General features: G+C 38.5%; 1 protein-coding gene across 2 annotated transcripts in view; it reads right to left on the bottom strand.

Moving 5' to 3' along the window:
• Window positions 1-12,646, bottom strand: part of LOC131246247 (glucose-6-phosphate 1-dehydrogenase, cytoplasmic isoform-like) — an 82,586-nt gene that overhangs the window by 37,718 nt on the left and 32,222 nt on the right. For both annotated transcript variants that reach the window (XM_058246174.1, XM_058246175.1), the window contains exons 8-9: window positions 7,331-7,389; window positions 5,186-5,222 (exon numbers count right to left, since the gene is read on the bottom strand). In XM_058246174.1, coding sequence (XP_058102157.1) covers window positions 5,186-5,222; window positions 7,331-7,389 — 96 coding nt within the window. The remainder of the gene's footprint in view (window positions 1-5,185; window positions 5,223-7,330; window positions 7,390-12,646) is intronic.

Genomic DNA, 12,646 nt, shown 5'->3' with positions numbered 1-12,646 from the left:
AAGTCGGTGAGCCTGATTTTTCAAGCGCCCTGAGGTGGGGACCTTTATGCTTGTCTTAGCAATCTATATGGTGCAAGGGTCTCTTCGCATGGTGCGAGACCTTCTATTGGCTTTCTGCTTCCACGTCTTGACGTGATAATGTCATTGTTTGGTGCAGAGAAACTAGAGTTAAGTTGATGTGGCGCAAAGATGCCATTGGCTTCGTGGGGGTCCATTTTGAGTTGATGTGGCGCAAAATTGCCATTAGATTCATGGGGGCTCATTTTGGTTAATTACTAAAACACAAGGGTCAACAGATGCCCCCCACATGCTTAACGCAACAAAGTGTTCAACGCCACTTAGTTGGAGGGTCAAGCATGTGCCAAGCGCCTGACGTCACTTCATATTCCGGTCGCCGGCTATAAATAGTTGGCCATTTGTCTCAATTTCATACTTCAGTATCCCACTCAGTGCTAAGTGCCAATAGTCCAAGCGGAAGAGCAAAAGAGCAACCAAGCTATTTTAGCAAGTGTACATATGACAATGAAGGCCTAACCTTCCCAAGCCAAAGGTAAAGCCATGGAGTTGATGATGTAGGACATGAAATTAAATATGACATGCAAGATTTCAAGCTTTAAATCATACCAATTTTAAACAATCACAAAATTCCACGTCCCACATACGATCAAACATTCAACAAGGGGAATCTACAGGGTCCAAGCCTACACACGTTTAGGGTTGGATCAAACAAAATTATAAACCAAACAATGCCCAAAGGAGTGTAAGATTCATCCACTCTTGCAAAGGATTGTTCCCCAATTCAAGAGATTCACCATGTTTCAATTCGGGGAAAGTCTAGGGTTTGCAAAAGTTGGAAAAACTTGGAATTTGGGATTATCTAGGGTTAGGGTTAAGGATTTAAGGTGAAAGAGGAGTAAAATAAGGGAGAGAGAATAACCTGAGACAGTCCACACATGTGGACAGCAGCTCAGCCCAGACACACGTGCAAGGGTTCCTGTCCGCACGTGTGTGGGGCCTATGAAACTGGAAACGGCCAGCTAGGGGTTGGTCAGCCAGGGGAGGTCCATCCTCACGCCAAGTTTCACGTCAATCCACGGTCCAGTGTCTGCGTGGTGCTCCGCCGAAGTTTTGACCCCCTGGTGGGCCAAAATCTAAAAATCTGTTGTAAAGGAGAATTTGGGTGCAAAGAAAAGATAAATCTGAAGATGGGAAGGCTGTGGAAGATGATGGATGTAAGGTGTAGGAGGTGAGGGCAATTTGGGATAATTGTAGCTTCGCACCACAGTTGTTAGCCCTTCGAGGAAGGGAGGGTTTCGCACCCAATTAGATTCTTCAACTCCGAGGAATAGAGAAGAAAAAACGCAGAATTTTATTCATAAACTTCAATGGAAAAAAAACCTACATGGGGTTACCTATTTATAAGAAAACCCTAAACCCCAAAAGCCGCACTATGTGCGCACACAATTACTTAGAGACGAAGTAACAAAAATAACAACTAATCAACGCAATCAAAACCGTTCATGATGTTTTTAATAACGATAATAACCAAAACTCAAAATCCTATATTATCTAGGGTAGTGGACCACGATCATGAGATCCAATGGTGGAATCCCTATGATGATCGTGGTCCAGAATATCCTCTATCTCTTCTCTAGGTGTGGGAAGGGTAGGTATGGGAAGTAGAGGCTAAGAAGATGGGTCGGGAAAAGGCCATGAATCAAGGGAAAGGTCTGGGGAATCAGGATGGTTCAGTGCAAGGCTGGACAATGTATCAGTGGTCCCCTGAAATGCACCTAGATCCTCCACATTGAATGTGTAACTAATTCCCATGGAAGCTGGAAGATCTACCACATACACATTGAGACCATTTTGTTTTATAATTTTGAATGGTTCAGCGTTACCCGCGTGTAATTTACGAATGGCTCCCTGAGGGTACCGCTCTGGCCTGATGCGGACCATCACAGAGTCTCCTACATTGAATTCCTTGAATCGTTTATATTGGTCTGCAGAAATTTTGTAATGTTCATTACTAGTATTGATCTTTCGTCTGATTTCTTGATGCAATGAATGAATGTGATGTGCAAAGGACTCTGCAGACTCTGATGACCTATGAGGCAGGGACATGGGGACAAGATCAATAGGCTTCCTATGAACAGCATCACATCAAAGTGTGGCTTTATATGATCCAAACTGAATAGGAACAAGACCATGGTGAGAGACTGGACTAGAATTTTCAGCAACCCAAGACACTCTATAGGGTTGAGGATGGGCTTCAAGCTTCAAGCCTAAACGGCTCACAGTGCCAGTTGATGCCACATTGGTACAACTACCACAATCCACGATCATCTTACAGCTCTTATCACCACATTTTGTATGAGTATAGAGGGTCGTGTTGCGATACCAATCGTCAGTATTCTTTGCTTGTGCAAAGGCGCGATGCATAATTGCAAGGGTCGCAGACTCTTGCGCTCCCTCTTCCTCATCACTACAGGTTTCTGCTGGCTCATATTTTTCCTCCTCACCGTCACTTTCTAGGTGCACTACTTCTACTTGCCCATCAATAAGGAACACCTTGGTGCCCTCTCTCATGCCACACTAGTGAGCGAAGTGACCAAACCCCTGATATCTAAAACACCTAATCGCATCACTTTTGCTCAAGCTAGACCCGACAACTCCTTTACCCTTATCATCCTTCAGCCCAGATTGAACACTACCGGAAGGCTTGTATTAATATCTAGTGCTAGACTTAGCCCCAAAAGGGTTAGCCTTAGCGCCAGAATCACGAGGCTCAAAACGCCTTTCCACAGGTGTTTTGAGGTATTGCTCGACCTCCAACACTACTTAATACATCTGTTCAAGAGTGTCTATGTCCTTGACGAACAACTCTCTCCTAATGTCAGAATGGAGGCCTGTCTTAAATCGAACAAGAGTGAGTACAGGATCCTCATCAACTTCACACCATGACAAGTACTCTTCAAACTTCTCAATGTATTCAGCCACACTCATGGAACCTTATAGAAGAGACTGCCATTCTTCAACTAACCTCAAGTGATAGGAGAAAGTGAGGTATTTTTCCTTAAGAGTTTCTTTCATTTCTCCCCAATGGACTATTGGGGGCTCCCTCAACCTTTCTTTCTTTCTCTCCATGGTAGCCTAAAACCTCTTTGCTTGGCCCACAATCTTTATCTTGGCAAATCGAACTCGATGAGCATCCGACATATCATACCACTTAAAAAAGTAGTCCAAATCCACCAACCAATCTAGAAAAGCTTTAGGATCCAAGTGGTCATCTAACGTAGGGGCCTCTACTCTAACTCCCTGGAGGAGTCACTCATCTGGGTCATGGTGATTATGATGCCCCTTGCGAGTTGGGTGCACGAGTGCATGCCCATAACCAATACCTTAGCCACCTCCATTCCTTTATCTATCCTCCTGACCACCTGCCTGAGAGTGGGCATCTTCCCCAATGGTGGGGTTTGCCCAGGCAGAGGTCTCTAGTTGGGTAACGCGCACATTAAGCTGTTCAGAGCTTTGGTCAATACATTTTTCCAAGCGCCTACCCAAATACTCAAACTGCTGGGTTATATTGTTCATTGACTCTTACAATTGCTCCATGTTTAATGTAGAGTGCAAGCCAAAACCACGACCAGTACGTGTGGGCATACAACTACTCACTTAACTCAAAGACCCTCTAATACACTATATGCGTCTCAATGGGACTAAATGATCCTATAGGACTCTATAGGAGGCAAACTACACAACGCTACTAAAATTCCAACAACATAACTGCCCAAATAGTCCGTTAACAGAAAATTCAGCCATGAAAATTGGGGATTTTCTGACAATAGATAATTCAGCAGTCCATGCTTTCAGTGGCTTCCCCTTGTGCTCTTCTTTCAAGGTTGTTGTCAGAGTAGTTTCCTCAAGCTGTTGAGTTGATTGCTTGCCTTAATGAATTTGCATAATGATGAGATGTTTTGGAATGAAAAAATCACCTTTTCTTCGTTTCCTTCTTCTCTCACCCGCTTACACTGTAGTTTAGCTATGTTTGCCATAGTAAGTGTTGAGTGCACCATAGGCATGTTTCCCATGCAATGGCCTTAACTGTAGTCGCACACCCTTGACTGTTGAAGGCACTACCTCATGCTACATGATCATATTCTACCACAACTTGGTCAAATCATTGAATGCCTTGTGTAACCTTAGCTAACACCTTCTAAAGGGTCATCTTGAGATAGACTGAGAAGCAAAGCAAGTTGTTGTACTTGGTGCTCATCATATCCTTTCATGAAAATCCAATCATCCACATATCTAAACAACATCTAACATCCAGCCTACCTCATAGGCCTCCTTCTAGCTCTACAACAATCCTTAATATGCCATTTGAAGCCTCCTCTAGCCACTCCCTTATATGGTATTTAGCATGGCCAACTATCTCTCTAGAGAACCATAGTAAATAGAGCATTATTTTGCTTCTTAGATGGAATGGGCTTGAAGCATTGAAATAGGTAAAAATATCTTATAAGCACGAGAACTAGTACACCATCATGTCTACAACATCAAATTTGACATAGGGTTCTGGGAGCTGATGGCTTCTATATTGTCTTCGATGTCGAAACCAATAATTTAACTCTAGGTTGAGGAATAATTTTCAGATTCAAAGATTTAAAGTTCAATCATTTCATAATCCTTAAATTATCCCCAGCAAAACATTTTGATGACTTCCTCCAACTTAAACAGCATAAGAATGATCTTGTACTTAAAAATAAAGAAGTATCACAGATTATGAATACATAATGATAAAGATGTCCACATAGAATACATATTGTGAAATCCATTGATCATTTATAGAAGGTCTATGTACACAATGAAATCTATTTAGAGAACTTAGTCCCTTGGATACACGTGTAGATTTCATAAAACAAACACAACATGATTGACAAGACTTGTGCACGGGTACAGGGATGACGTGTACATCTATGGTTTGAAAAAAAGAAAGATTTTTTTAATCAAATTTCTAGGTACCAATCATCAGGCATTCAAGTAATCTAAGCAGTCAAAATGTTATTTGTTTTCAATAAAAACCAATAAATTAATATCAAAGAATATTTTTTTTTGCAACTCAATATAGCATTCGCACAGCTAAATGGTGCATTATGTGTCACCAAATAGCAAGTTGTCATACCTGCAGCAAATTATTCTGAATGATATCACGAATGATTCTGCAAAAATGTCAAAGAAAGTTTATTAGTTTCTTCCGGTTTCGTTTTTGAGAAAATAAGAAAAAAGTTCAAGCAAATAGGAATTTTTAAAGTGCTAATTTGCTATCATAAGATAAATTTCCTAATACAAAACCAACTAATCTGTTGCAATTGGTGGAAAATGACTCACACCAGAGCAGCTTTCCAAATCAGTTAAGTTTTTCCTATAATGAATAAGAAGCTAATGTTCAAAATATCGCCAATATTATTTGCATCGCTCATCAACACAAATACTGGGGGAAATAAAAATTGGAAGATATCATTGATAATATAATATCCTGATATCTAATGATATTTTTTATGTCACGAGATACCGACAACTAGCGATTTAAATATTGGTTTCAATACAGGTATCACACTCTTGGTATACGGAAACATATCGGTATCACGTGGAACATATCGCAAGGATCGAGGAATGCATCGCTGTTTGAGGAAAACATTGGGAAATGATAGAATTTTCCAATAAAACTTTGGGATATGTTGCAAGAGACATGATTATACACTTCAAAGATTTTTTTTTTTAAGTATGCACAACGAGTCTCCTTTATATAGGGTCCTAAACTATGTGTTGCCCGACAAAAGTAATGCAATTATGTAAAAAATGAGGTCATATGATTCATAAATCATACAATGCAAGTATGAACACATTCTCTAAACAAATGGGGGAAAATTAATTTTTGTGACGCTTTTTGTAAATTCGAAATATCCTAATATCTAGTGGTATTTTTTTATGCCACAAGATACCATGACCAGTGATTTAAATATTGGTTTTGATATAGGTATCCCAGCCTTGGTATACGGAAACATATCAGCATCGCTTGGAAAATATTGCAGGTAACAAGGAATGTATTGCTGTTTGAGGAAAACATTGGTAAATGGTGGAATTTTTCAATAAAACTTCAGGATATGTTGCAAGAGACGTGATTATACACTAAAAATTCAAAAGATTACAAGAAACAAGTATGCACAACAAGTTTCCTTTATATAGGGTCTTAAATTATGCTTTATCTAATAGAAGTAATGCAATTATATACAAAAAGAGGTCATATAATTCATAAATCATACAGATACAATGCAAGTATGAACACATTCCCGAAACAAATTGGGGGAAATGAATTTTTGAAACGTACTTTTTTTTTTTGTGCAATTTCTTAAAATTTACGATGGGGAAGATATCATATTGGATCATAGATACATATCGCAATGTATCGCAAAGCATGTTTCAATGATATGAAGAATTTTATAAAAGGCTTTTGGCAAACTATTGCATTATCTTGATATCACAATATATCGGCGATACACTACAGTATTTTGTGCAATACAGGGGAATTTAATAACTCCCATATATATCATATCGGTCACATGTGATATCAAGAGTATCAGCCAATACTATTGATATTTAAATCACTGCCAACAACAGCCTTTTGAAATAAATACATTGTTTTTATTATCAAGATACTAGAGTTAAAATTTATGAAATACAATAAAATAAAGAATAAAATACCGAAATTGTTTCAAGAATTTTTTTTTCAGGGAATCTCTTCGAAGTTGTGTTTTAAATTAGTCCATTATATATGTTGCATTATCGTATTTTCTCTTAAAAATTTGTGCATTAAAATCATATTTATTAATGAAATATTTTTTAAATTAGTCCATTATATATGTTGCATTATCGTATTTTCTCTTAAAAATTTGTGCATTAAAATCATATTTATTAATGAAGTATTTTTCCCCACAGCGCATGGTTTGGGCCCCAATACAAAGGAAACCTATTATGTACCAAAAAAAAAATTTGTGAAATTTTGAATCCTGCATGTGTAATCATGTGTTTTTTAACATCACTTGAAGTTCCATTGAAAAATGCCACCATCTTCCTAATGTTTCCCTCAGACAGCAATACATTTCCCGATATTTGCGATATTAACGATGAGATCTATACATGTTTCTATATCCCATGGGTGTGATACATATGCAAATAATGATACATAAAACCATGTGAGAAACATGAACACATTCTTGAATCCTCAAAATACTTTTTTGGAGCACGTATTAGAATTCAAATAACATACCCATATTCATCGAAATATCCACCTCTCCCTTCAATTCCAAACTCCTCCCTGAACACGATCTGCAAGAAAAAAGCTAGATTTGAAATATACAACCATCAAACAAAAGGTCTACAATGTAGTGGGTAGTGGTTTTCTTATTAAAATCTATATTTGGGCAGATTTGTATGGATGCCCATAGGGAACATGAAACCCTAACCTCTCTCTCTCTCTCTCTCTCTCTCTCTCTCTCTCTCTCTCTCTCTCTCTCTCTCTCTCTCTCTTCGCCTTTTTATTTTCTTGTGTGGACACCCAGCCTTCAAGGGCATCACCATCTTGCTGCCTTTTTTTACATTATATCAGAGTGTTGATCGAAACTCAGGACCTTGCTTCTTTTACATCTGCAAAAGGGGAATACATTTGTTTTTTTAATCTTGCAGTTTTAATCTAGCAAGCGCATTTCATTCTTCCTCCCTCATTTCATAACCAGCTGGGTTCTAGGTGCATAAGCAGTGCAGACACTGTGTGTTCGTCCTTAGTTTGCTAGATCAGTTGAGTCCAAAGGCCAATTGGGCCTACGTGTTACGATATTCATCTAATCGTTGCACCGTTGTATTGTTACTTGTTGTGGTCACTTGTGTGGCCCGATCATTGCTAAGATTATCGTGGTCAGTGATCTCTTCATTGTTGGCTATTGTTCATCGCTGGTGTGGTTCATACATAACCAGTGTTCAAATTATCTCCGATATTATCTTTATCTCTAGCTCAGCGATATCGATAACACTGGTAGCGATACCAATAATGCTGGTAGTATCAAAAATTCCAAGTATTAGCAATGTATCGCTAAGTATTGCCAACGTATCAATATCGCTAATATAATCACCAATATTTTCAACTATGTAAATTCTAGGGATCGCTTGTATTGCCAATGCATCAAAATCGCCAATGTATTGCCCATATTTTCGACTATGTAAATTCTGGGTAATGCTTGTATCATAAGTGTATCGACAATATTTCAATAATATCGCCAACGTATTGATATCATCAAAATTTTGTTTATCATAATATATATATATATATATATATATATATATATATATATATTTCAATTTTTATTCATGGGCACATGGTTGTATCGTGTTCAATTTGTCATTGATAATATCTTGATCTTATCGATATCGCAACATGTGCGATATTGGGACCACAATCTTTCATTTTCTTTCCCAGTGTTGATGGATTTCTAGATGAAATATCATGTGTTGTTGATGTTTGGCAATATCGATGCATGTTTGGATGAAAGGTTGGATGGTTAAAAAGGTCGAATGGAATGGTTGGACTGATTTCTTACAAGTTACAACAACACATGCTTTTAAGGCCCCATTAAATAGAAACTTGTTATGTATGTATTCTTTTTGCATTTTTTTTATTTCTAAATATACAAATATGTACATTTTAACATCTCCTGAAGTTCCGCTGAAAATTCTACCGTTTTCCCCATGTTTCCCCGCATTTCCGGTTATCAACGATATTATCGGCGATATCAATATTGTTTCTGTATCCCTGGCCAACAAAACTTGTAGCGATACCGATATTTCGAACACCGTACATAACCAATGTGGGATGCTAGAATTCACAATGTGACTAGCATGTGACACTAGATAGAGATAATAGCAATATGGTTCGTAGATGTTGTTAACGCTACCCTTTATTTGACGCTGACTATTGCATGTCGTTCCTCCATCATTGAACTTTGTCTTCTTCAAACCTTCTGTAGTTTGTCTCCTTCCTACTAGCCGTTGCATTATTTTGTTTGTGATGGAGTCGAAATCAAAAAATAAGCCTAACAATCAACAAATTTCGTTAGTCAAGAGAGGTTGAAAACTACTTGCCCTGGGGCTGGCCTATCAAAAAAATTTCGCAAAAAATGGAAATTGAGACGCTTGACAAATAGTGGCTCAGGAAGAGAATCTGACACATTCTCAATGGAAAGAGGATAATTGTCAAGTGATGAGTTGGCTCTTCCATAGATAGAAGAAAATGTATACCATAATGTGATGTATGGTGATGGTGCTAAAGAAACATGGGACACACTCCAACAACTATATTCTAAGGAGCAGAATATTCAACGTCTATGTGGCATTTTAAAGAAATTTGAAACAATAAGACAAGGCAACAATCTTCATGAGCAATATGCTAGGTTTCAAAGCATGTTCGACGAATGGAAGCTTCACCGTCTATTCACTTAGGATATTGCCCAAAAACAATGCCTGAGGGAAGAGATTGGTGTTACTCTGTTCCTTGCCATAGTCTAACCATGTTTGGAACCAATTAAGGCTCAACTTCTTGAAAGTAAACAGGTTTTGTCTTTATCAGATGTGTTTGCCAAAGAAGAGGGGATTCGGAAAAAAAAAAAAGGATTACATCGTTCCCGATAGTCATTTCTTTAATTAGTGGATAAAAGCATACTCTATATCGTAATCATGGGGACGTACTCCTTGTTCATTTCTACCAACTTAAAGCCCTCATTATGATTCCTTTTATGCAGAAATATCCCTTTGGATACCTTACATTATCTCTATTACTAATCCATTGTGTACCTTGGTGTTCCTAACTGTCCACTCATTTTTTATTAATCCCTAGTATGGTAATACATACAATAGTATAAACTCCATAACAGTTTCCACTGCTTATGTTTACTTCTACCTTACTCTCGTACATAGGGAATAAGAATCAATCTTCTTACTACGAATTCATAAGCTGTTTTGTTTCACTCATATAACTTTATGGTTTAACTCATTGTCTCGAATGATGAATCCCATTCTCCCCCTCTCTTCTCTCTCTCTCTCTCTCTCTCTCTCTCTCTCTCTCACACACACACACACACACACACACACACACACACTCTAGTGAGAATGCTGGTCTTCTTTTGGACGCGGGCAGCAACATGCGAGGTGGACGACCACCATGGTGTGGTGGCTGCTAAAGAGGAAGAGGCCATGAGCATGCCTATTCTAATGATGGCACATGGACAACAACATTTGTGTGTTTATTGCAAAAAGAATAATCTCACAATAGACAAGCATTCGGCTGCACTGTTGTTGTTCACAAATTAGGTATGCAGTCAAATAAATTGGAGACATGTTGTTAAGTGCATATTTCTTGGTTACTCATGCACACAGAAAGGTAACATGTGCTTTGATTCAGTGACTAAGTGGGTGCACGTGAGTGCAGATATAACCTTTTTTCAAAGATACACCCTTTTTTTAGCCACCTCTATAGAAAGGGATCTAATGCCTAAAAACCATTTCGAGCACCCTCAACCAACCTTGGGTAATCCTACTATGCTAGAGTCTACACCACCAAGCAATACGTCCAATAACAGTATCAAAGCATTTGACTCTAGTCAACCACCTTCGCACCCAAATGAGGTCTCTAAGGCAACACATGAAGTTAGTGAACTTAATCTTCCCATTCCTCTTTGGAAAGGTACCCACTCTTACGTGAAGTACTTCTCACTTTATACCGTGATGCGCTAGCTCACCGTGAACGGCAGAAAGTGATGGAGGAAGAGATATCTGACATACACGGAAGTGGGACATGGACATTAGTCCCCTTACCTCCTAGCAAACAAACAGTCGGTTGCCGGAGGGTATACACCATTAAATACCAACCTGGTTGGATATACTCAAACTACAAGGTTGGATTATGAAGAGACATCTCCCCAAGATGGAAAACCAATGTTCGAAATATCGATATCGCATTACGTATCGCACCCTTGGGATACGGATACATATCAGTTATCGCATAGGATGTATCGGTTGTATCGCGTAATGTATCGCTGTTGTTGGAAACATGGGGAAACATTGGAAATTGCATGAATTTTTCAATGAAATTTCAGTGATTGTTAAAAAAGACATCAATACACACAAATCAAAACATTACAAAAAACAAGTGCACGTAATAGGTTTTCTCTGTATGGGGTCCTAATCTATGCATTGTCTAACTGAATTGATGCAAGTATATTCAAAGTCTATTCATATAATTTATAAATGTAAGAAGACATGTGGAAACACAAGCAATACATTCAAAAGCAAAAGAAGAATCACTAGATAAGGTTACATACATGTTTGATTTTGATTTTATTCAATTTTCCGCAATTCGGTCCTTCTCCTCCAAATCTCGATATTGAATCTCCCAAAACATGAAAAATCATGGATTTGTAACAATTTGACACTAATTTAACATGATTCACAAGAAAGAAAGAAAAGGAGCGAAAAAAAGCTCACTGGATCGAACATGTGGGGTATATCCCACTACTTGTGCGTTACATATCGCACAGGTGGGATACAAGATATATCGTGGGATATATCTGCTAATATCATCGATATTTAAAACACTGTGCAAAACTAAGCTCTGTTCAAGTTTTAATCTCTATTGTAGCTAATAGGAGTGGGCCATGGTACTAGTTGAATGTTAAGAATGCTTTCCTCAATGGGAACTTGTCTGAAGAAGTGTACATGGAGTAACCTCCTAGGTTTGCGGATCAGGGGAGAGTGGAAAAGTGTGCAGATTTCAAACAGCAATTTGTAGGTTCAAGCAATCTCCAATGGTCCGGTTCAAAAAATTCATCAACAGCTTTCATAGGTTTCCGAGTGAACCACTTTATCTTTTTAAAGCAGAGTTCAAAGGGGATGGTAGCTCCAATCATCTATGTAGACAACATTATCATCACAGGAAACAATGAAGAAGGAATCTTAGAAGTCAAGCATCATATCCAGAGTAGTTCCAACCAAGGATCTTGGAACCTTGAAATACTTCCTAGGGAACTTTGGAAGTCACGTGTCATGTCCAAACTTGGTCCACCTCTATGACTGTTTTTTCCCAAAGGAAGTATGCACCGGGCCTTTTAAAAGAAAATGGGCTGATGGCATGCAAGTCGTGTAACACACCAATGGACCCAAATAGCAAATTATCTGATTATCAAAGCAAGTTACTTGAAGACCCTGAGAAATGCAGAAGGTTGGCTGGCAAACTTATACATCTTACTATCACTTGGCTGGACATCTCCTGTGTGGGAGTGGCAAGTAGATTTATGCATCAACCAAGGACTCAACATTGGCAGACTATCCTTCGCATCTTATTCTTATGGTACTTGAAAGTTCAAAGGAGCCCTAAGAAAGGGACTCATCTACAAATCTAATGGACATTCCAGATCGAATTATATGCAGATGCAGACTGGGAAATCTCAGTGATCCACCTCTTGATACTATACATTTGTTGGAGGAAAATAACCTGGAAGAGCAGGAAGCAAAACGCAGTTTCTAGATCAAGTTGAAGCTG

This window comes from Magnolia sinica, chromosome 5, assembly GCF_029962835.1.
Source record: "Magnolia sinica isolate HGM2019 chromosome 5, MsV1, whole genome shotgun sequence".
Lineage (NCBI taxonomy): Eukaryota > Viridiplantae > Streptophyta > Magnoliopsida > Magnoliales > Magnoliaceae > Magnolia > Magnolia sinica.
Note: the sequence above shows the minus strand (reverse complement) of the source record. Positions and strands in the feature narration are given on the sequence as shown.